A 26,507-nucleotide genomic window follows, 5' to 3' on the forward strand; every position below is an offset into this window, starting at 1 on the left:
CTCACCTGTGGTTATGACCCTCACCTGTGGTCATGAGCCTCACCTGTGGCCATGAGCCTCACCTGTGGCCATGAGCCTCACCTGTGGTTATGACCCTCACCTGTGGTCATGAGCCTCACCTGTGGTTATGACCCTCACCTGTGGTCATGAGCCTCACCTGTGGCCATGAGCCTCACCTAGGGTCATGAGCCTCACCTGTGGCCATGAGCCTCACCTGTGGCCATGAGCCTCACCTAGGGTCATGAGCCTCACCTGTGGCCATGAGCCTCACCTAGGGTCATGAGCCTCACCTGTGGCCATGAGCCTCACCTGTGGTCATGAGCCTCACCTGTGGTCATGAGCCTCACCTGTGGTCATGAGCCTCACCTGTGGTCATGAGCCTCACCTAGGGTCATGAGCCTCACCTGTGGTCATGACCCTCACCTGTGGTCATGAGCCTCACCTGTGGTCATGAGCCTCACCTGTGGTTATGACCCTCACCTGTGGCCATGAGCCTCACCTGTGGTCATGACCCTCACCTATGGTCATGAGCCTCACCTGTGGTCATGAGCCTCACCTGTGGTTATGACCCTCACCTGTGGCCATGAGCCTCACCTGTGGTTATGACCCTCACCTGTGGTCATGAGCCTCACCTGTGGTTATGACCCTCACCTGTGGTCATGAGCCTCACCTGTGGCCATGACCCTCACCTGTGGTCATGAGCCTCACCTGTGGTCATGAGCCTCACCTAGGGTCATGAGCCTCACCTGTGGTCATGACCCTCACCTGTGGTCATGATCCTCACCTGTGGCCATGACCCTCACCTAGGGTCATGAGCCTCACCTGTGGTCATGACCCTCACCTAGGGTCATGAGCCTCACCTGTGGTCATGACCCTCACCTGTGGCCATGAGCCTCACCTAGGGTCATGAGCCTCACCTGTGGCCATGACCCTCACCTAGGGTCATGAGCCTCACCTAGGGTCATGACCCTCACCTAGGGTCATGAGCCTCACCTAGGGTCATGACCCTCACCTATGGTCATGAGCTTTGAATAATGACCGAAAGAACAAGATCGTGGATACAAGCGGTCGAAATGAGTTTCCTCCGCCGGGTGGCTGGGCGCTCCCCTAGAGATAGGGTGAGGAGCTCGGCCACGCGGGAGGAGCTTGGAGTAGAGCCGCTGCTCCTTCAGCTGAGGTGGCTCGGGCATCTGTTCCGGAGCCTCCTGGGCGCCTCCCTGGGGAGGTGATTCGAGCATGTCCCACTGGGGAGAGGCCCCAGGGAAGATACAGGACACGCTGGGGGGACTATGTCTCTCGGGATCCCCTGGAGGAGTTGGAGGAAGTCCCTGCTTAGACTGCGGTCCCCACGACCCAGCCCCGGATAAGCAGAAGAAGATGGATGGATTGCCCAGCCCCAGATATTTTTTTCTATTGAGAACGCACCTTTTCTGCTTTGCATTTGACCAGAAGTCTAGAGACTCCATGACATCTTCACTTTGTCTGTTCTTGTACGTTTTATTTTACTGATAATGCTGGTGTTTAGCCTTTTGTTGGTCATCATTTTGGTAAAAATGAGCAGTTTTTTTATGTGCTTTATACAGAAATGAAACATTCCCAATCGAATCCCAGAATGTAACTTTTACTTACTGAAATAAAGAGCTATATAGACTCTGAAAAGTATTTAATAACGCAATAATAACCAACAGCAGAAGAGTTAATACATAATTATCAAAACCCATTTGCCTCTACAATAAAGTATTGTTTTCGTTCCCATTGTAGTTTTTTTACATAATTGTTGTATGTTGAGGATTCATTTTCATTTAAGTCCATTTATTTTTTTGACAGTTGTCGCCTAAAGAAACGTCAGTTTTTGTAACTTGTGCAGTATATATTAAATTTATATTCATAAAAGACAAAAAACAGCACTCACAGGTGAACTTTGAAACGCAGCATTTTATAACATTATAAAACTATTTAAATCACTCTCCACATATTCTCTCAATATTTAGAATGATAAGGCAAAGGTCAATAATTAATACCAGTGAATGATTACAACGAGCGTGACAAACAACATGAGGACCAGTCCAAAATGAGGTCTGTGTCCACAACCACTTCATGAAAGAAATGTCACGCACGCCGCTCCACGCACGCCGCTCCACGCACGCCGCTCCACGCACGCCGCTCCACGCACGCCGCTCCACGCACGCCGCTCCACGCACGCCGCTCCACGCACGCCGCTCCACACACGCCGCTCCACACACGCAGCTCCACACACGCAGCTCCACACACGCAGCTCCACACACGCAGCTCCACACACGCCGCTCCACACACGCCGCTCCACACACGCCGCTCCACACACGCCGCTCCACACACGCAGCTCCACACACGCAGCTCCACACACGCAGCTCCACACACGCAGCTCCACACACGCAGCTCCACACACGCAGCTCCACACACGCAGCTCCACACACGCAGCTCCACACACGCAGCTCCACACACGCAGCTCCACACACACAGCTCCACACACACAGCTCCACACACGCCGCTCCAGGAGTCTTCAGCAAGAAGGATCAGCAGAGGATGCCTCCGTCCATGCCTCCAAACGCAGGATGGCAGCGGATGAGGATGAGCAGACGCAGGATGGCAGTGGATGAGGATGAGCAGACGCAGGATGGCAGCAGATGAGGATGAGCAGACGCAGGATGGCAGTGGATGAGGATGAGCAGACGCAGGATGGCAGTGGATGAGGATGAGCAGACGCAGGATGGCAGTGGATGAGGATGAGCAGACGCAGGATGGCAGTGGATGGGCAGACACACACACAGGGGAACAAGGCAAAACAACAACACAGGGAGATGCTTTGAATCCATACAATGTTTTCAAAACTACAAAATTCCTTTTTTTTTCCAAAAAGCATTTGAAAACTTTGTTTAAAAAAATTGAACCCGAACAGTTGTACTCTAAAACATTCATCATTTCAAGGCCATTTGATTTGGTGTGTTGTGTACAGTGTTTACAGTGCTTCTTTAACCACTGGCAGCTCAGAGCAAACCCTGATTCATCTTCTGTACCAAAGCTGCAATTCCAATTCAACATGTGGCATGTCACATCAGAGAAACAAACACGTGTCTGAACTCCTGTGCAATTCTGTGACCGCGAAGTGTGACATGAAAGAAAACTAACCTAGATGCAGTTTCTGAAAACTCCAGACCCATGAACGGGCAGTGCAAATCAGAGCGGACAGCAAGTTTCAAGTTCATAAAGTCCCTCTTCTTCAAAAATACAAAACAGGAAATCACACCTTATTGGCCCACAAACCCATGTGGCACAACGGCTATTTCCTGTAAACATTTGTCAATGTTTATAAAACCTCCCTAGCAACAAAAAAATATACATTTATTCTCCACTGACGTGTATATATATACAGATTATATATACAGAATTTATATAACATATATTACTAAATGCCTTAGATTTGCCCGTTCAGCTCCAGAAAGTCACAGTTCCTTGAGTGAATCTCCTCAGAAAAACCTGCAGAGAACAAGTGTATTATTATTATCATTATTATTATTATGATGATGAGTTATTGTTGGTCATAAATGTGATTGAAACAAAGCAGCTCATTCTCACCTGGTGAAGCACTTTTACTCCTGCTTTTTCAAACTGGACTCTTTCCTCGGCACCAACGCCTTTCGCAGGTACGGCAACGTTAAAAAGATTATAATGAGGGACATGTGCCCACTGAAGTAGACCGACAAGTAGACCTGAAACAACAGCACACTGGCATCAGATACAGCTCTATGAAGGGGCACGAAAGGGGCACTGAGGGGGCACTAAAGGGACACTAAAGGGGCACTAAAGGGACACTAAAGGGACACTGAGGGGGCACTAAAGGGACACTAAAGGGGCACTAAAGGGACACTGAGGGGGCACTAAAGGGACACTGAGGGGGCACTAAAGGGACACGAAAGGGGCACTGAGGGGGCACTAAAGGGACACTGAGGGGGCACTAAAGGGACACTAAAGGGACACTGAGGGGGCACTAAAGGGGCACTGAGGGGGCACTAAAGGGACACTAAAGGGACACTGAGGGGGCACTAAAGGGACACTAAAGGGACACTGAGGGGGCACTAAAGGGACACTAAAGGGACACTGAGGGGGCACTAAAGGGACACTAAAGGGACACTGAGGGGGCACTAAAGGGACACGAAAGGGGCACTGAGGGGGCACTAAAGGGACACTGAGGGGGCACTAAAGGGACACTAAAGGGACACTGAGGGGGCACTAAAGGGGCACTGAGGGGGCACTAAAGGGACACTAAAGGGGCACTAAAGGGACACTGAGGGGGCACTAAAGGGACACTGAGGGGGCACTAAAGGGGCACTGAGGGGGCACTAAAGGGACACTAAAGGGGCACTAAAGGGACACTGAGGGGGCACTAAAGGGACACTGAGGGGGCACTAAAGGGACACTAAAGGGACACTGAGGGGGCACTAAAGGGACACTGAGGGGGCACTAAAGGGACACTAAAGGGGCACTAAAGGGACACTAAAGGGACACGAAAGGGGCACTGAGGGGGCACTAAAGGGACACTGAGGGGGCACTAAAGGAACACTGAGGGGGCACTAAAGGGGCACTGAGGGGGCACTAAAGGGACACTAAAGGGGCACTGAGGGGGCACTAAAGGGACACTGAGGGGGCACTAAAGGGACACTAAAGGGACACTGAGGGGGCACTAAAGGGACACTAAAGGGACACTGAGGGGGCACTAAAGGGGCACTGAAGGGACACTGAGGGGGCACTAAAGGGACACTGAAGGGACACTGAGGGGGCACTAAAGGGACACTAAAGTGGCACTAAAGGGACACTGAGGGGGCACTAAAGGGACACTAAAGGGACACTAAAGGGGCACTAAAGGGACACTAAAGGGGCACTAAAGGGACACGAAAGGGGCACTGAGGGGGCACTAAAGGGACACTGAGGGGGCACTAAAGGGACACTGAGGGGGCACTAAAGGGACACTGAGGGGGCACTAAAGGGACACTAAAGGGACACTGAGGGGGCACTAAAGGGGCACTGAGGGGGCACTAAAGGGACACTGAGGGGGCACTAAAGGGGCACGAAAGGGACACTGAAGGGGCACTAAAGGGACACTAAAGGGACACTGAGGGGGCACTGAGGGGACACTAAAGGGGCACTGAGGGGGCACTAAAAGGGACACTAAAGGGACACTAAAGGGACACTAAAGGGACACTGGTGGAGGGTCCGTATCCTGCTTGACTCATGAACATGTTAGTGCTTCATCTATAATGTAACCTTTCATTTATTCAATTACATGTGTTTTTCGTCCCACACTGTGCCCACACCGTGTCCACATTGCGCCCACACCGTGCCCACATTGTGCCCACACCGTGCCCACATTGCGCCCACACCGTGTCCACATTGCGCCCACACCGTATCCACATTGCGCCCACACCGTGCCCACATTGCGCCCACACCGTGTCCACATTGCGCCCACATCGTGCCCACATTGCGCCCACACCGTGCCCACACCGTGCCCACATTGCGCCCACATTGCGCCCACACCGTGTCCACATTGTGCCCACACCGTGCCCACATTGCGCCCACACCGTGCCCACACCGTGTCCACATTGCGCCCACACCGTGCCCACATTGTGCCCACACCGTGTCCACATTGTGCCCACACCGTGCCCACATTGCGCCCACACCGTGCCCACATTGCGCCCACATTGCGCCCACATTGCGCCCCTTTAAAAGAGGCCTGGACTTACCTTAAGCCATTTGTCATAGGAGAAGAGACAGAAGGGCATTAGGGAGTAGCCCATTAAGAACCAGTGTACAAACTGCTGCACCACATAGATGAGCGGGTACAGCGCACTGTTGGCGAGCCTCGTCAGCGTCGGACTGTCCCGGACCAGAGCCTGAGCCTGACGGAGACACAGGAAACACGTGAACACGACAGAAACACAACACGCAGTTCACGCCAACGCCCAAGAGCTCACTTGTCTCTCCAGGATGACGATGAAGAACTCCATGGAGAAGCACATGATGTACCCCGAATGGAGCCCGTGCCAAATGGCCAGAAAGAAGAGCGTGGTCACGTGAGAAACGGTCTTGTTGCCCACGAACTTCAGCCGCTTGAACACGTGTCTAAAGGAGAGAGAAGAGACAGAACTAATGATTATTTTACAAGTCGACATGTCAAGATTAGCTGCTCTTATTGAGGTAAAAGTTGGACGTAGAAAGCAAATACTGTATTTTTCAGGCTATAAGTCGCACCTTTTTTCATAGTTTTGGACAGGGTGCGACTTATACTCCAGAGCGACTTATGTGATATTATTTGTTATTTTCACACTGGCAACAGCATTTCACAAGAGGGCGCTCTAGGCTCTAAGCGACGCAGAAGAAGACTCTGCACTTCCTCTTCCTCTGGAGTTTGTGGAGTTGTTTAGAAGTGACACAGAGGAAGAAGAATTCAATGGATTTAGTGATTTGGGGTAAAACTGATGCTTTGGTAAACTTGTTAGCATGTTCTTTATGCTATAGTTATCTGAATAACTGTTCATTTGTTACGTTAACATACCAGACACTTACCACAGTTCTGTCTGTGCCTCATGTAGCTGAAGGTGTTAGCGTTAGCATACGTTATGTAGCTGAAGGTGTTAGCGTTAGCATACGTCATGTAGCTGAAGGTGTTAGCGTTAGCATACGTTATGTAGCTGAAGGTGTTAGCGTTAGCATACGTCATGTAGCTGAAGGTGTTAGCGTTAGCATACGTCATGTAGCTGAAGGTGTTAGCGTTAGCATACGTACACCTATTCACCATGTTCTCTCATCTGTTATTATTTTAAACTGCATTTCAAGATTAAATGTCTGTTCTTGGTCACTGTGATGTGGAAACTCACATCACAGTTTTTCCTTTTCATCAAACGTTTAAAGAGCTTTTTGATAACTTTGCTGAACATTACACAAATTTATATTTTCACATCCTCAAGAAACAATTTCAAACTTCTTGTGGATGTGTAGAAATGTGTAGAAATAGAGACGGGCATTTCTCTTCAAAGTCTATGTGAACTTTTGAAATGACGCAGAGGCGAGCTGCCGATGCGAGAAGCTGTCGTAGCATAGCAACTAAGAAAGTAGAGGAATTCAAAAGTGCGCACATAGTTTGTCTGTACTTTGTCCTCAGAAGCGTGAAGGCCGACGGTGTTTCGTTTAAATGTGAAACGAAGTATTGCACTTGAACAAAGCTGCGAGTCATTGCTGTGGGTGACAGAGGATAACAGTCCATCTATCTGGTCACGCTGCTTAATGGCTTCATGGAGGTGCCTTTTCATAGTTCATTCCCTCTGCTGACAGAAGAGGGCGCTCTGAGAACTAACGAACGTCAAGCCAGTTAAAGGCACGAGACAATGATGTAGCAAGGTTAAATGTTCAGTATCAACAGTAATCGACAACTGTAATCGACAACAGTAATCGACAACAGTAATCGAGAACAGTAATCGACAACAGTAATCGACAACAGTAATCGACAACAGTAATCGACAACAGTAATCGACAACAGTAATCGACAACAGTAATCGGCCATTGTAATCGGCCATTGTAATCGACAACTGTAATCGACAACAGTAATCGACAACAGTAATCGACAACTGTAATCGAGAAAAGTAATCGGCCACTGTAATGGGCAACTGTAATGGGCCACTGTAATCGACAACAGTAATGGGCCACTGTAATCGACAACTGTAATCGAGAAAAGTAATCGGCCACTGTAATGGGCAACTGTAATGGGCCACTGTAATGGGCCACTGTAATCGACAACAGTAATGGGCCACTGTAATGGGCCACTGTAATGGGCCACTGTAATGGGCCACTGTAATGGGCCACTGTAATGGGCCACTGTAATGGGCCACTGTAATCGACAACTGTAATCGACAACAGTAATCGGCCATTGTAATGGGCCACTGTAATCGACAACAGTAATGGGCCACTGTAATGGGCCACTGTAATGGGCCACTGTAATGGGCCACTGTAATGGGCCACTGTAATCGACAACTGTAATCGACAACAGTAATCGGCCACTGTAATGGGCCACTGTAATGGGCCACTGTAATCGACAACAGTAATCGTTCACAGTAATCGTTCACAGTAATCGTTCACAGTAATCGTTCACAGTAATCGGCGCGTCCTCCGGGGCGAGGGCACTGACCTGGCGGCCCAGGCGTTCGTGTTGATGTTGAACGAGGCGATGGTCCCCTGGAAGAGGGGCGTGGTCTCGAACACTGACACCTTCATGTTGGCGCAGGCGTTCCACCGGTGCCGCCCGTCCTCGTCGACGCCGTTGTAACCGAGCCCAGTCAGCACGCACGCTCCCTCCTGCGGAGAAAAGACGCGCCAGCGGGTAATCGCCTCAGAACAAGACCAACCGGAAAGAGAAATGTTAATCCGGCGCCTCGTGGGAAACACAAAAAAAGGCTCGGTCTGGGCCGCGTTTGGTGCCGTGTTTGGGCCGGGTTTGGGTCGGGTTTGGGTCGGGTTTGGGTCGGGTTTGGGTCGGGTTTGGGGCCGTGTTTGGGCCTCGTTCGGTGCCGTGTTTGGGCCGTGTTTGGAGCCGGGTTTAGCCCCAATTCAGACATTTTATTTGAGGAAATGGCTCACCGCTATCACCCAACAGCTGACGTATTTGTACAGGCCGAATTTGGCCCAGAGCAGGATGAAGACACAGCGGTACCAGAACGGCTGCGCCTGGAGGAGACGGACAAACGCAGTGATTAAGATCCATTTCCCCCACACACATCAGTAACATCCGGTCCCAAGCGCTCACCTCGAACTCGTCCGTTAAGAAGTAGCTGTCCGGGTAATACGGACTGAAGATTGTGTAAAGTGCCAGACACAGGAAGCCCAGAGCGAACCTTTTCAAAGCCGGGACATTACTGGAAGAGAAAAAGGCAACGTCCAGACAGTCAAACACGAGGTCAATTCCACGCGATCTGAAGACAAAAGCTCAAAATACGAGACGAGCAATTTACATTTTTACCGACTTAGATTCTGGGCCGTGATTTTGATTGGATTACAGTTCACATTCGATACCGTCATGTTATTATCGTATTAGCCAGCTGCTGCTCTTGAGAGTTCATGCGTCACTCTCATCGCTTAAATCCGCCTGTCGCTTGCGGAAAAGCGGACTATGTTTCTACGTTCGAGCACAGAACAGACCCAGACATCTCCACCAGGGGGCGTCTATTGTAATGAAGAAATGTCATGTCATTCTACCTCGTTATCGTTTACAGATATGATATATGGGTCGCTGATAAAGATGGTCCGGCGCCTCTATAGCGTGCCAGTTTAGACCGTGATGGTTGTTCTAAGATGAATTATGTGCAACTCTTTATTTCTTGGTAATCGTTAAACAAGTTTTATTTGGGAACTGCGAGTTTCTAGTCACAATATAATTGTACAAACTTATAATTGTGTGGCAATTTTAGAAGCAAAAATGAGAGATTTCAGTTCAGTCAACACCTGAATGTAACGCGCTTTAATGTCCAGCTGATTGTGTTAATATGCATTTTATTACATAAGTGTATTATTGACTAAAGTTTGATTTTAAAAAGCGGGTCATGTACAAAAAACTATCTATTAAACACTTTGAATGAGAGAAAGTTAAATGTTTGTTTGTTTGTTTGTCTGTGCTTGGTGTAAATAATCATGAATAATCATTAAAATGCAGAGAAAGTAAAACTATCACATAAAACAAAAACCCTACTTAAGTAAAAGCATTGTAGTACCTGTTTAAAAATGTACTTGGAGCAAAAAGGTAAAGGTATTTCACACAGATTTTGTGAAGTTAGACGTTGGGACTCAAGGTCAATTCAAATACATTTCTTAATTTTCCACTGAATTTGTGTATATTAGTGTATACATTTGTGTACACTGAATGTGTATATTTTTGATTGATAAGATAAGATAATCCTTTATTGTCCACACAATAAAGGATTATCTTATCTTGCTCGAACTCCAGATTTTTAGTCGAAAAATAACTCATGAAAAAATCATATGAAAAGTACTTTTTACTTTTCAGAGCAGTTAAAAATGTAGCAGAAAGTACAGATTCCTGCAATAAAATGCAGTAAAGTAAAAGTAAACAGTATCCACATTAAGTAAAGTACAGATACCTCATTTTTCTTTTACTGAAGTACAGTACTTTTCATTACTTTCCACCACTGAACAATTAATATTCAAATTCCCTGCTTTTATTCTGTAAAACCTGCTGTAGTTTAGACCTCCACAAACATAGAAGATAAAGTCCCTTAGTAAACCATTTAAATAAGTGTTTATAAGCACTAGTTACTTGTGCATAGGCACTAATTCACAAGCATTTATCTCATGGTTGTTAAAACTAGTTAAATAAGCATCGTGTTAATGCTCTAACAAACATTTAGTTCATGGTTTAATAACACACATGTTTTTGTTGATGACTCATTGACATTTATAAAAGTATTTCCAGCCACCTACAAATGCTGTTAAACGCCTAAAGTGCACAGACTAATAACTAGTGCTTATTAATGCCTTATAAACAGTTTATGACAGAACATTCTTTAAAGTGGTACCCGAGTTCAGAACTACATGTGAATCTTGTATTACTTCATATTTCACTCTGGAATATGAACACTCCTGGAGGTATTTCAAATGTGCATTGTGACCTGACATTACCCAGGACCCTTCAGGGCGTGGGGTCTCCTGCCTTGTACCTGTTGGGGGGTTTCCCGGGGCAGTCGGTGAGCTCCCCGGCGACCAGTCTTTGGTAGCTGCGTAGTGTAAACTGAGGCCCGACCAGGAAGCCTCCGTAGAAGTAACAGAAGCCAAAGATCTCCAGCAGAGACGGCACCGACGACAAGGCCGACTTCTTCTGCTCCGCGTTCAGCTGGAGACGAGAGAGAAAGAGCCTTAAGTTATGCTTTATGAACCCTGGCACGTTGTCACGGTTACTGAGGGAACTGCTATGTCGTTTTTCTGGATCAACATCTTGTTTTTAATCTGCCTGGAATGTCCCACAGTATGGCATTAAAGTGATCCTTTATTCAATTACATTGCTGCTCGAAAATACCATCAAAAACATGCTTTTTTTTTTAACAGTGAGTCTCTCCACAGAGCTGACCTGTCAGAACAGTCCGGGGCAGACACATTAATCCATGCATTCATTCCAAACCATGCTGAACAGCCATGCTCGTTTTTCTGGTCTGGCAGAGAAAACTTGGCACCTTTGAACCTTCCAGGCAGAGCGAGCACAACCCTGAGCTGAAGCATCTGCACTGGCTCTTGAGAGTTTCAGGGGCTGAAGGACTTTTATTGGTTTAGAAAGTCTGAACAGTCTTAGTCCCATTTGTTTATCTGATCTGCTTTTATCCTGTGTCTCCTCTCAGACCCTCAGGGTTTAGTATTTGAAGCGGCTCAAGAGTTCAAACTAAAACTCAGTCGGCGTCTCTAAATAGTCCAACTGAGCAACTGAGGCCCTGTGGTCCTGAGGTCCTGACCCCCTGTGGTCCTGAGGTCCTGACCCCCTGTGGTCCTGAGGTCCTGACCCCCTGTGGTCCTGAGACCCTGTGGTCCTGAGGTCCGGACCCTGTGGTCCTGAGGTCCTGACCCCCTGTGGTCCTGAGGTCCTGTGGTCCTGAGGCCCTGACCCTGTGGTCCTGAGACCCTGTGGTCCTGAGGTCCTGACCCCCTGTGGTCCTGAGGTCCTGACCCCCTGTGGTCCTGAGACCCTGTGGTCCTGAGGTCCGGACCCTGTGGTCCTGAGGTCCTGAGGTCCTGACCCCCTGTGGTCCTGAGGTCCTGTGGTCCTGAGGCCCTGACCCTGTGGTCCTGAGGCCCTGTGGTCCTGAGGCCCTGTGGTCCTGAGGTCCTGACCCTGTGGTCCTGAGGTCCTGACCCTGTGGTCCTGAGGCCCTGTGGTCCTGAGGCCCTGACCCTGTGGTCCTGAGGCCCTGTGGTCCTGAGGCCCTGACCCTGTGGTCCTGAGGCCCTGACCCTGTGGTCCTGAGGCCCTGACCCTGTGGTCCTGAGGCCCTGACGCTGTGGTCCTGAGGCCATGTGGTCATGTGATCCTGAGGCCCTGAGGCCCTGAGGTCCTGACCCTGTGGTCCTGAGGCCCTGTGGCTCTGAGACCCTGTGGTCCTGAGGCCCTGAGGTCCTGTGGCCCTGAGGTCCTGACCCTGTGGTCCTGAGGCCCTGTGAACCTAATGCCCCGAGGCCCTCAGGGCCGCTGTGAGTGTCTGTATTTTTAAGTAAACTTACACTTCTTACTACTAGAAAGTTGCATATTGTTTTTGAATGTTTTCTTTATATATATTTTATTTGTTTATTTTACTTTTTAATGAGATTTTTTTAAGCATAACCTTCCGAAGTTTTTGATATTTCAAGGTATTATATATTTAAATATCAAATATTGCAATCATATTTCATTTCTCCACCGTGTGTGATGAGACTGAAGCTTTGTGAGACAGAAGAGATACAGAATCATAATAATGGTCACTTATTGTCCCTCTTTTCATTTGTACTTAAAAACAACAGCTACACAATGTGAGAAGAGTCAAAATAATAAGTTTAAAATAGATAAATAAAGGGTTTAAAATGGAACCAAATAAAGCCAGACTCACGTTTTCCTGTCCACCATCATAGTAGTCCCAGGCCAGACCTGTCATCAGAAGAGGCACCACTTTAATCTGGACTTTTTACACTGACATTGTGGTTTCATTCAAAAAAAAGGAACCGGTCGAGTCAAACACCAGTTTAACTTTAAGTTCATAAAAGAGTCTGAACTCACCTACGAGTCTGAGTGTGAGGACGCAGTGAGGCATCGTCCACTTGATGTCGTACTCTTCTGTGGCTGTGTAGTAATATCCAGCCAACAGGTAAATCTGAACACAAGTATTTTAAAAAGACGTTAAAGAAAAGAGAAGCTTCAAAGTAATTTAAAACCTGAAGAAGCAAGCGTGAAGCGACAGAAATGTGACACTATTTTTACATGTGTCGTCAAAAGAGGAAGAAAAGTCATGTTTGGCGTTTCATGTTTTAAAAGCCACTTATTTTTGTGTTTGATTAAGCAGAATTTTAGAATTTTAATTTAATAAAAAGGACAGACAACAAAAAAGAGCTTTCAATATTAATTTCCTTAATATCAATGAGACCGACTTTTAAATCAGTGTCATTTAATGAAAAACATTTTGTAAATTTAATCCAAAGTCTGAACTCTTCTCCAAACCACGTGCTTTGGCAATAATAATAAAATAAATATAAATAAATCTCAAAAAATAAAAAATAAATAAAATAAATAAAATAAATAAAATAAATAAAATAAATAAAATAAATTAAATAAATTAAATAAATTAAATAAATTAAATAAATTAAATAAATTAAATAAATTAAATAAATTAGAACAATTGCAATACTAAACATCTTCTCGATATCATTTCTACTTTTGTTATGTCGAGCAGAATAAACCGTAACCTTGTTAGATCTCTACTAAACAGTCCATCCACTCTGTTAGAAGTACATTCAGGAAAAGCAGCCCTCTGTCTCTGCAGTATTCAGTGGTATTCAGCCTCTAATGTTCCATCTCCAACAGGATTAAATCTTATTTAATAATTAAACCATTCTTCTGTAAGCTTATGTAAAAACGTTTGAATTCATTTGCCTGTAAAATAAGGTCAAAGTACAGCTTGAAATGCAGCGTGAGTTTTTTCCGAGCACACGCGGACTGAAAATGTGACGTTTACCATTTGAAAGAAAAAGCTGCAGAGGACCGTCGTTATGGTCCTTCCCATGAGCCTCAGCATCAAGAACTGTACAAGGACACATGCTGTAGAGTGACTGAGCTGAGTTCCTGCGGCAGAGAGAGAAGAAGAGTCAATAGTTGTATGTAAAAGAGAGAGAGAGAGAGCAAAGAGACATCAATAGAATAAGCGGAATGAAAAGGAAAATGGACTCAGAAAGAGAGAAGAAGAAGCGATCATTTATGAATGAAAGAAACGGAATATAGACAGTCAAGCGGGGAAAGAGAGAGACAAAAGACAGAGAGCAAGAGGAAGACAGACAGAGAGAAAGAGACAGACACAGAGAGAAAGACACAGCCACAGAGAGAGACACAGAGACAGAAAGAGAGCAAGAGACAGACGGAGAAAGACAAAAAGAGAGGGACAGAGAGAAAGAGAGAGACAAAAGATAGAGAGAGCAAAAGGAAGACAAAGAGAAAGGCAGAAAGAGACAGACAGAAAGAGAGCAAGAGACAGAGACAGAGAGAGAGAGAGAAAGATAAAAAGAGAGGGACAGAGAGAAAGAGACAAAAGTCAGAGAGAGAAAGAAACAGAGAGAGACAAAAACACAGAGCAAAAGACAGAGCAAAAAACAGACGGAAAGAGACAAAACGACAGAGGGAGAGAAAGACAAACAGAGAGAGAGAGAGAGGGGGGGAGAGGGAGAGACAAAAAAAACAAGAGCAAAAGAATGATTTCACATGAATTCAACAAAATAAAGTTGCTCTCATATAGTTTTATTTGTCAAATAAAAAACAATGTGTGACATTAGATGAGTTTTTGCCAAGTGTTTGCTGGGTAATTTCCTACTGCGATGCCATCAATCACAAACAGGAAGTGAAATTATAAACACGCTATTTCGTGATGACAATTTTACAATGTTTAGCACAATTTCAAATGTATAAACCTCATCTGCCTTTCAGTTCAATGAGTCGTCCGACCTGTCAGAGGCACTTTAAATACTGCACCTACTTCCTGCTTCCCCCCGTTTAAAACACTTTCTCTAATCCTGCCGTGATTGGCCTCTACAAAACGTGGATATTACCGCCCGCCTCCACGCACTCGGGCCCGGGGCGTCCAGACTGCTGTGACACCGAGGGCCAAGCGTTGAAAAGTCGAGTGCCGCGTAACAGCGAGTCATTCAGACGAGCGTGTTCTACCACAGCTTTAATACATCCACCACGCCTTTACTCGGGCTTTTAGGTCCGTAACGCGATGAGGTCACAGCGGTAGAATGACTTATATTTGCTGTAAAATAAAAAGCTCTGCCTCCGAGGCCCGAGGAGCGAACAGAAGAAGTGACAAACCTGCTGCGGCGTCCGAGAGCGGCGGAGATAAAAGACAAAAGCTTTAATTAGTTACAAACGACACAGGAGAGAGTCGCTGTTGGAGCACTTTGACAGACACAACAGAGAGAAGGGAAGAGTTGTAAATGTCAAAGCCTGAAATACTTGAACGACAGGTGAGTTTTATGACGCTCTCAGCTGCACGGTTGAAGCCTCAGAACACGTGTGCTGGTTCGGGGAGTGTCGTTTTTAGCTCAGGGTTTGAAGAGTCGCCGTGCAGACAAAGAATTGGCCATTTTTAGACCGCACTTATGACCCAGTCCAAGCAGACGTTATGGGAAGAAGAAAGAAAGATCTGTAAAAGGGAATTATCCAGGAGGAGGCGGCGACCGGTTTGCCTAGTCGAATCCAGGCGGCAACACGTTTTGCCTTCTGGCTCATCATGTGGAGATTTAAGCCAAAAAAAATAAAGAATTTGTGCCACATGAATGAAACTTTCAGGATTTTTAAAAAAAATGTTCCATTAAAACCAGATATTGAAACTGTAGTTAGTTATGAGGACACATATGTAGGACAGACTGTGCTACAATTTGATTTTTGAATTATTAGTGTGTGCCTTTTGTGTTGATTGTGTTATTATTTTTATTGTATTTATTTCATTTTATTATCTTTATTGTATTATTTTTATTGTATTATTTTATTCATTGTATTACTTTTATTGCATTTATTTTATTAATTTAATATTAATATTTATTTTGTATTTCTTTTTTCATTATTATTATTATTATTATTATTATTATTATTATTATTATTATTATTATTATTATTATTATTATTATTATTAATTGTCTTATTAGTATTATGATGATGATTATTTATTTTCTCTCTTGCGCCTGCTCTCTTGTCTTGTTCTTTGTTTTGTATAAGTTTATATTTCCAAAATTGAAGAAGAAAAAAAAGACGATATAATAAAAGAAAAGAAAATGTAGTTATGGGAGTTTTTGGTTCACAGTTTGGACTTTTCTAGCCTCACAGTAAATAACTGCTGTCAATCTGTGATAACTGGCTCCGGCCTCTTTTGCACTCGCAGTCATTTATCTGGTCTTACCAGCGTTGCCAGGTCAGCAAAGACAACACGCGTCCACTGGTTTACAAAAGATGAATAGTGTGGGAGCGGTGGGCGGGATCGACAAGAGTTAATCAGAGAAACGTCAAAACAAACATGGCGGCTCATAAATAAAAACAGAAAGAGGACATTACTTCACTTGTACCGGTTTAATCCGGGTTTGAGCCCAGTTTGAGGTTTGTCCCGTTCTAGTCCGGGTTCAGTTAAAATTTTGATGTGGTGATTATTAAGGCTGCGACTAAAAATTATTTCAGTAGTCGACTAGTCAAACGATGATTTCTATTAAAACATCAAGACTTCATTTCTATTCATTCAATGCAACAGTTTTGCTGACATGAGTCTTCTGCTTAGAATCTTATCTCTGCTTAGAAAACCACATCTATTGGCCCACACTGGCCCACACTGGCCCACACTGGCCCACACTGGCCCACACTGGCCCACACTGGCCCACACTGGCCCACACTGGCCCACACTGGCCCACACTGGCCCACACTGGCCCACACTCTTTCCCATATTTATTTGAAAATACCGCCAGGTGTCTCCGGGACGGACACATCGCTTTTAGATTGATTCTCTCCCATGTTTGACGGTCCCTGGACGTCAGCACGCTATCTGCCTCTGCACACGTCTGTGCTGAGCGTATGTATTTTCTTAAAAAGACCCTCTCGGCGACGCCTCCACCTGATGTGTGGAGCTTTTATATCTTTAATGATGGACACAGTCTCCACTGCCCCCTCCCTAGATTTAACTAATTGTCCCAGACTAAACTCGACCAAAGCTTTTAGTGTTAAAGTGGCTCTTCCTGGACTTTACAGTGGCCTTCGTGCAATTTGACCAGCGTGTGTTCTGACCCTCTCCCCAGGCACCTGCTGCACGGCTGCCCTTGGACACGGCACAATGGGCTATTGTGTCCAGCGGAATTATTTACATGTTCAGCGGAATTATTTACATGTTCTTCTTTTAAACACAATTCTAACTGAATAACAGGTTGAAATGTGGTGACTGAAGCCTTCTAAACAGAGAATACTAAATAAAGTGATCTATTGATGGAAATGACCAATTGTTTATTATTTTTTGACATTTTGATTTATGTCAGTTTATTATTGAAAAAAGGGCTTTTCCTGTGTGTTTTAGAGCTAACGCACATCTGTTTTTGAACGACAAGAACACAGCAACTTACAAATATAATCCTTAAAAAATGTAATTTTGGTAAGTAAGCTACTGTTTGCGCTCATAATAAAGAACAGGTAACACCTCGTCGCATTGATCACATTATTTAGGAAAACCGGCCTCGAAATGGCTGAATAACTATAAAATACACTGAGAGATGTATGTAAAAGTGGCAATTCCTTCTTAATCGGAGCAAGTCGTGAGGTCAAAGGTTACGTGTGAAACAGGGCTTAGAAGCACGAAACGTTCTGCCTTTCCAAATTCAAGAAATGTGAAATAATAAGCTTGAGAAAGACCAGCTCATACGAGGCATTAACCTTAAGCATTGGAAGTCAAATTGCGTATACTTTTATCACATATTTTGGTTGAATAACGTCAGTTTTTGTGCGTTTTAGAGTTTGTATTGTCCAGATATACGATTACTCTTTATCATCGACTAGTCACAATTAGTCGATGAATTGTTGCAGGTCTAGAAATAAATGTGAGAAGAACTAAACTCAATCAAGAGGAAGTGTAGACGCTTTCGGAACAGAGGGAAGCCACACTTTTCATGCTTTGTCAGTTTAAAATACCATGAAATCACAGACAAAATAGCTTATGTTAACCTTGATTTTTCTTTTATTTTCTTCAAGGGACATTTATACTTGCTTCGTTCATTTTCATTCAAACACACAGTTGTTCCAGGGTCTTACCGAAGTTGAAAGCGGCGAGGGAGAGTCCAAAAAGCGTGTGGAACAGGTGGAGAACAGTGGGCGGCTGGTAGAAAAGAAAACGCCGATAAATCAACGCACAAGGATATCCTGAAAACAGACACAAACACGTGTTAAAAGAAGGACTCGGGCAAGGCTAGTTTTACACACGCAAAGCTCGACACGTGTCCTTTTAGAGCCGTATCAGTTTGCACAAGGGTCATGTGACATTTTTCACTGACAATTGGGTTCTTTATGCCATTTTCTATCGTTTTCAGACTCAAATGGAGCATATTTTCTACCGCACTTTAATACAACTGAATGCTTTGCTGTTCAAACGTGCACTTCAGCCACAGTTAGATTGCATGTTTTTCAAAGCAATTTGTTGTAAATAAGAGCTGAAAGTTAATTTGCAAAAACGGACGTCTCGGTTTAGAAAATTTGTCGCATTTTTTTGTTCTTTTTGATGCCATCGTCCAAACAAATCGTTCACAACATGAAGCGATGAAGGGATTTGCTCAAGAAGGTGCGCGATCATGGTTTTTTTGTACTAAAATCAGATTCTGCTTTGGAAAACTCTGCTGGACAACGGCTACGTTTGAAGGGGAAAAAATAAAAAATGAACTCCTAGTAATGGAATAAATCCAAGATAAGTTTAGAAGTTAAAATGTTAGCTTGTAAAATGATGGGCAATATATTAAATCATCCATATTATTGTTAATGTATATAAATTATTTGTAAACTGGTCGACAAAAGCCAGACTCTGTGCATCGATTAATGAACTAATATAGTGGGCGTGGCTCTGACAAAAGCTCTGACATTTTGTTTTTAAATTTTAGAAATCCCAGGCAAAAACAACTATGCGAAGTACAAGTAAATGAAGTAAAAATCATCCTGGTCCATATAACAGCAGTAAATAAGAGTGTTATTATTATTATTATTATTATTATTATTATTATTATTATTATTATTATATTTATTAAGCGTATAAGAGGTTTTTTTTAAAAAAAATTGGTAAAACTTGTTTTAAGAGTTTTTCTACAAGTGTTTTTATAAGTTATGTTTTTTATTATTTACTTCTGTTCCTAATCTGTGTTGCAACACTGGAATTTGCCCATTGTGGGACAAATAAAGGTTATCTCATCTTATCTCAAAAAGGCAGATTACAATAAAAAACGTGCTGCTGCTGTTCATGCAAATCCTTCAAATTCTAATAAAACGATTACTCAAAGAATCGAACATTTGGCCGACTGAGACGCCATCGACCGCTTAACAGACTAAACGCCGACGGCTGCGGGTTTGCCAGTCCCTAAATGTACCGCGGGGCCGGTGGCGACCTTTGGGGTGACCGGCGGTCGCTTGAGTGCGTCTGCCAGAGTGGTAAATCGAGGTGAAGATACGGGTCCCGAACCCAGAGCGAGGACAAACGCGTGACTGTGCTTTCGACAAAACACCCGCCCGCGGTTCAGTCGCGTGACGTTCAGTTGAGTGACGCCATTGGCCGAGCACCGCCCGCGACAACAACAATACAAACTGCTTCATCAATAATAAAAGGCATCGGCGTAAATAAAACATAAAAAAGGCAGCAGTGCATCGAAACATTTGAAGCCGATGGTGACAAACTGTGGTCAAAACGGTGTATTTTACAAAAGCTACGGCGTCAATTAATAGAAAAACGTTATTGATCCACAAAAGGAAATGACTCTGACACAATAGCTCATAAATACTATAAAAGGTTGTCTTAAATGTGACAAAATTTGAATGATAAAAGTAGGGGAAAAGCATTCAAAATAGTGGCTGAATTGTTGCTTTTGAGCACAGCAACTTGCAAATATAGAGCTTAAAACGTGACAGTGGATTTGTAAGTAAGCCATTGTTTGCACTCATAATAAAAGAGTACAGAGAGGTAAACGCCACGTCACATTCTCTCATTCATTTACTCAGGAAATGCGGCCTCGGAATGACTGAAATACAATGACAAAAGTATTTAAGAAATGTGAAATTAGAAGCTTGGGAAAGACCAGCTCAAGGATAAGTTAAAGAAGTTGTATATGATCAGTGTAAAGTATGTGACGCTTGTGAAAAGTATCGAAAACAAGGCTGATAGTCAATACTAAATGTCGTATACTGAAAATAAATACTCAAAAACGCAGATACAAAAATAGTATTTTGATTTTGTGTTGAAAATGACATTGTAACGTTTATGAAATATTTTTATTGCTTTGTAGTCATTAAAAATCAGTGTTAATCAGTGTAGTATCCAGTGTAGTAGTAGTAGTAGTAGTAGTCGTAGTAGTAGAAGAAACAACACTACACAAAAAGGCTGTAATCCTTCAAAAATGTGTATGAGTGATATTGCTGTGGATGTCTAAATTATTAGGTTAATCGATAATCAGGATTATTCAAGTCGCAGTACAATCGTAAGAACCAACAAGTCAAACGTGAAAAATTTAGAAGACAAATTTTGTATTATTTGTTGCCATTTTTGTCACATTTATCTTTATTTTGTCTTTCGGAAAGTAAAATGACTTAAATCTGGTCAGTAACTTGAGAAATAGTAGCGCGTCGCAATAATAAATCGCGAATAATCGTTAAATTGTGACACTTTTTCTCACAATAATCCGAGCGCTAACATTTGACATCGTGACATCCCTGATAGCCTTACATTTTGTTCAGTTTTCAAGGCCCTCGATAGATTCAAAATATAAACTGCAAACGTGAAATTAATCTGTTGTTTTTAAATAACAAATAAATAATAAATATAATTCAGCCGATATACAACTTAACGTATCATTCTCTCTTTTTTTTCTGAATGAATGATATGTAAAGCTGTATTTTGGCTGAATTATATTTACTTATTAATTCATTTTAACTTATTTATTTATGCGTTTATTTTTTATTCATTTATAACAAGATGAATTTGAAAATATAAACTGGGAAATGTGGCAGTTTATATTTTAAATGCATCCAGGAGCTAGCATAAATAAATACATAAATAAATCAGCCGAAATACTGCTTAACATATTAATAAAACATAAAGTCACAATAAAAAGCATTAAAGACACAGTCCAGTACATCAGGTATATGAGGCTCTGCAGCAGCAGCTCTGAGGAGACCGTGACTGTAAACGACACATAAACACAACATTTCGCTGAACTCCAGTCGTGTGGAAATCGCCCGAGCGTTACGACGTTACGATGCGGCCGCAATATGACGCAACGGCTGTTGTTGGGCAACGCCGGAGCAAGGAGCAGGCAGAAGGCAGAGGATTCGGACATTACTCAATCCGAGGTGGACGCGTGTGAGCACAGGCTGTTCTTTCATCACTGCCACGCGTTAAACAGACCGAGAAAATCTTATATTTGACTATTACACTGTGTTCTTTCGATCACCGGCCAACGTTTATCGTCCATGTCGTGCCGTTACCTATTAAGTGGTTAAAATTGACGCATAAAATTTAATCAGCCTTAGCAAATACGGATGATTTTACTTTACTTTAAACGTCTATGTGCGCTTAAATTGTACGTCGGACGAATAAAACGCGTTGAAAAGAGTTGGAACGGTCTTGAAACTAATACAATTATTCAAAACTAGTCAAAAGTACTCAAAAAAAGACAGAGGTGTTTTCAGTAAATAAGTTGTTAAAGTTACTCATTTCAGCCCCAGTAATAAAAAGAACAAAGACAACAATAATGCTCTTTAATTCTTCTTCTTTTGATAAATAAAATGCATTAGAAATATATTGAAACAAATAAAACTAATTCAAACAAGTAAAAAAAAAAAAAGCCCCAGATGTCCAGTAAACTCATCTGTCAAAGTAATAAGAATTTACCTCATAGTAAAGCTTTTATTATTAGGCCCGAGCGCCACAAGCTGGCGAGAGGCCTATTAGTCTCGTAAGGCCGTGCAAAGCACGGCTGCGAAAGTGCGCACATAGTGCGCACGAAATCGCCCACTTCCAAACACTCACTAACGCACTCTACACTCATGCACGCCCCGTGCATAAAAATTAGTAGTAGGAAAATGGAACATTACTGTTGTAAATGGGCGAAGCCCGTGCAAAAGTGCGCACTAAACGAGCACTTTACATTGGGATGACGACCGCGAAGCCCCCCATATAAAGCACTCATTTGCCCTAAGTAGCTCACGAATACGTTCCCCATCTCTTGCATGTTCCGTGCATATAAGCATGTAATGCAAAAATTGAACATTATTACTGTATAGAGGGCCAAAAACACAAAGTGGGCTCAAAACTCAAAATTAACGAAAGTACCCGTCAGTGACCAGGGACCCACACCATGAGGTAGGAAAGCGCAAGCGCAAGCGCTTTCCGAAAATGTATAGTTTATGATATTTGAAAAATGGGAAACATTGTTTTCGCATCGGAATGTTATTCTTTCTTCTTTCTTTCTTCTCGGGACCAACCGACCTATTTTTCACCCAGTGAACATGCCTCTCTACATTCTGGCTATTTCCCTTTTCTAAAATAAAAAAACTGGCGCGTCAGCGCCCCCAAATGTACCAAAAATGCATTGAGAGATGGGAAATGACCCAAAAAAAATCTGATTGTAGAATCATGAAATTTGGAGCAGAGGTAGATGGTGACAAGAGAAGTAACAAATATTATTACGGCAACGCCGTCCGCCCAACCAAATGTCGGCCATATTGCTTCAAAAATGGCTAAACATGACTTCGGAGTCTTTCCAAACGTCGTACTTTTACGAACTCCTCCCAGGGCGTTGGCCCTAAAAAGCTGAAATTTGGTGAAAATGCTACTGAGGAGTGGGACATCAAAAGTTATCCAAAATATATTGATACCTGTCACGGTCTCTGTGCGGCGAAGCCGCAAACTTTAGCTAGAATTTCGGAAATCTCCCAAATTTAACATTTCTGCCGTTTGCGCAGATAAAGTCCGAATTGCGTCAAATTAGAATCAATTGTTAAACTCTTTGCCTTAAACCTACTTGAAGTGAAATAAATTAATTTGGCGCCACAGCGCCCCCTACAGATTTTATATGGAGGTTAAATGTTTAGTTTTGCGAAATTATATGAAATTTGACAAACTCAATTTAAGCATCCCCATCAAAAAAGTCAATGAGACCCATGTCATAATTGTTATGACGTTGCCGTAGCGATGACCGAAACCTCCCATGTTATTCCAATGGGGAAATCGCCAGAACATGTTTACACTTTATACTTTCACAAACTCCTCCCAGGGCGTCAGCCCTATTAACCTGAAATTTGGTGAGACTCATCTTCAGGGGTGGACCATCAAAAGGTATCCATATCTTTATTCAAAAAGTCACGGTCTCTGTACGGCAAAGCCGCACATTTTGCCAAGAATTCAAAATAAAATTGCTTTTTGATGGTAAAACAAAGGGGAGAAGATGTGACAGCTTCACAGATTCAGCAGTAGGCGTAATAAAAAGGACCATTGGGGCGCGTTAGCGCCCCCTCCTCTTGCAGCGTGGCGGCGGCGTGGCAAGGGCCGATCATTGCCGCTTGCGGCTTTAATTATAGTTATTGTTATTACATGTATTTAACCTTATAACCTTGTAAATCCTTATTACACATCTGGCCTCTTGTTTTACAGAGATTATGTTTAAAATGACCTTTTACATACATTTATTTATTTTATTTCTTTTTTTGGCCCCGTAGTCTTGAGACCGGAGAGTCAGTATGACTCTGGGTGAGAGAGGAGGGAGGACATGCAGCAAAGTCGGGATTCAAACTCGCGACTCTGCGACGTGTTATTATCAGAGTTTCCCCAGGTATCGGGATCAATTTGTCTTTTTAAACAATGACAAATAAACACAGATATAGACGAGCAATAAGGCTTAAAATAATGCTCTATGTTTACACAAAAAGAGAAGTACATTTTGTTATTATTTTAGTTCATTTAGAGGACAGTTCACAAACATAAATAAGTGGTCACTGCTATGGATTTTAAAGTCTTTATATTGGTTATCGTGACCTGAGGTTTATTTATGAAAGAAGGTTATTATTGAGGCAAAATCTGAAATAGTTTCTTCTTTTTTGACATTTTTTAATTCAATAACGCCGCCGTCTCTGTCATAAAAAGGTCTTTAGAGTCTGCATAGTTCCGATAACGATTACATCTCAAAAGCACGATTACGTCATAAAAGCACGATTACGATCAGAGGAAGGTCGCACAAACTTATCCGAATACGTGTAAGAACTTGCACTTTTAACGGTGGTTTTCACACGCTCTTACTCGCAGTCAAAGCATTTGTGCAAGAGTAAGTTTTAAAAACAAGACAAAAGCTTTTACGTCATCAATATAAAACCGTCTAAAGTTCAACATTTGCGCTTCTTGCACCGCTCCCTCAGACACAATATCGTTTTAGTCCCGTTTGTGTCCATCCTCTGAAAACACCAGTAACATTCTGTGCGTAACATTACATCGAAACACCTCCAAATCACCATAATGTTTGATTTGTCATTTATTGTTCATCCGAAACAGATTAACTTATCGCAGCGTCAGCGATAAACACAGTGGACATGTCAAAAAGGCCAAAGTACTTATGAATATACTCAAATATGAATAGTTGCAATAGTTTAAAGGAGGAGGAGGACACATCACCACCACAACAACAACCACAACCACAACAACAACACTCCCAGAGGCCACAAGCAGCAGGCAAGGAACCCACTCGAACACCATCAATACTTCGGCCACTCATGTAACGCATTGTCATCTGAAATAAATAAATAAACCGTGAAACATGTCAGCAGTGGCTCGTGGGGCTCGTGGTGTTTACGTCAATCCTCGAGCCTTAATCCCTCCACACGTCTTTGCACACGGCGGTCCGGGGCCACGTCTGACACCCGACGAGAGGCGCACGTTCTCCCGTCTCAGGCCACGGTTTAAACCCCCCCACCGGTCCCAGCGGCTCCACAACAACAACAAGGCGGGTGTTCTGGACTGACAGAGCCGCGGGGACCGGGCCGTGGACGACGCCGGGGACCGAACCGTCGTTTAGCACGCGGTTCGGTTCGAGTGCGCGCACCGCCGTGTCGCTCCGGCGCATCCTTCCGAGAGCAGATCTTTGCAGACTTGGCAGAGATTAGCGGCGAGTTGACTTTCTACACGCGCGGTAAACGCTCGTGTCGTCCGCCCGCGGGCTCGTGCGGCGTCGCCCGGGCGTCCGCGTGCGACTCTCAGTCAGTGGAACGCGTTACTCACCGACTAGGATCGACAAAATGAGGCGAACAGCTGGTTCTGGCGATCCTAAGGACTCCGATAGTTTCTCCAACAAGGGAGCCGCCATCTTTCTTGGGGGCGGAAACGTGTCCACGCGACGTGACTGAAGTCTCCTGATTCACAGCGGCGCGAGCGCGGCGCTTTATAGGCTCGAGTCTCCTCCTTTTACCACTCCTCCTGTGCCTTCACTTTACTATATGTACTAGTACTGTATTTATTAGTGTTAGTGTTATTATTATTATTAGGCCCGAGCGCCACAAGCTGGCGAGAGGCCTATTAATCTCGTAAGGCCGTGCGAAGCACGGCTGCGAAAGTGCGCACGTAGTGCGCACGAAATCGAGCGCGAAGCGCTCGACCACTTCCAAACACTCACTAACGCACTCCTTCACTCATGCACGCCCCGTGCATACTAATTAGTAGTAGGAAAATGGAACATTACCGTTGTAAACAGGCGAAGCCCGTGCAAAAGTGCGCACTAAACGAGCACTTTACATTGAGATGACGACCGCGAAGCGGTCGTCATCCCCATATAAAGCACTCATTTGCGCTAAGTAGCTCACGAATACGTTCCCCATCTCTTGCATGTTCCGTGCATATAAGCGTGTAATGCAAAAATTGAACATTATTACTGTATAGAGGGCCAAAAACACAAACACTCAAAATTAACGAAAGTACCCGTCAGTGACCAGGGACCCACACCATGAGGTAGGAAAGCGCGAGCGCTTTCCGAAAATGTATAGTTTATGATATTTGAAAAATGGGAAACATTGTTTTCGCATCGGAATATTCTTCTTCTTCTTCTTCTTCTTCTTCTTCTTCTTCTCGGGACCAACCCCCCTATTTTTCACCCAGTGAACATTGACGAAAAGTCACAAAAATGTTCACACCTCTAAAAATCGTGCCTCTCTACATTCTGGCTATTTCCCTTTTCTAAAATAAAAAAAATTGGCGCGTCAGCGCCCCCAAATGTACCAAAAATGCATCGAGAGATGGGAAATGACCCAAAAAAAATCTGATCGTAGAATCATGAAATTTGGCGCCGAGGTAGACGGTGACAAGAGAAGTAAAAAATATTATTACGGCAACGCCGTCCGCCCAACCAAATGTCGGCCATATTGCTTCAAAAATGGCTAAACATGACTTCGGAGTTTTTCCAAACGTCGTACTTTTACGAACTCCTCCCAGGGCGTTGGCCCT

The 26,507-nt window shown here is 43.9% G+C and overlaps 1 protein-coding gene across 1 annotated transcript; it reads right to left on the minus strand.

The window, feature by feature from the left end:
• Positions 1-1,915: 1,915 nt before the first annotated feature.
• On the minus strand, positions 1,916-25,444 carry lpcat3 (lysophosphatidylcholine acyltransferase 3). Its single transcript, XM_072460728.1, has 13 exons — positions 25,293-25,444; positions 18,089-18,196; positions 13,779-13,885; positions 12,827-12,920; positions 12,660-12,697; positions 10,752-10,924; positions 8,828-8,936; positions 8,662-8,748; positions 8,213-8,379; positions 6,006-6,153; positions 5,775-5,930; positions 3,613-3,746; positions 1,916-3,513 (listed from the first exon to the last, which is right to left on the minus strand). Exons 1-12 carry the CDS (start codon positions 25,375-25,377, stop codon positions 3,627-3,629), a joined length of 1,392 nt encoding a protein of 463 aa, XP_072316829.1. The 5' UTR covers positions 25,378-25,444; the 3' UTR covers positions 1,916-3,513; positions 3,613-3,626.
• Positions 25,445-26,507: the final 1,063 nt, after the last annotated feature.

This window comes from Eucyclogobius newberryi, unplaced genomic scaffold (genome assembly GCF_026437365.1).
Source record: "Eucyclogobius newberryi isolate DKJ021-1_F unplaced genomic scaffold, fEucNew1.0.hap1 SCAF_3, whole genome shotgun sequence".
Classification (NCBI taxonomy): domain Eukaryota; kingdom Metazoa; phylum Chordata; class Actinopteri; order Gobiiformes; family Gobiidae; genus Eucyclogobius; species Eucyclogobius newberryi.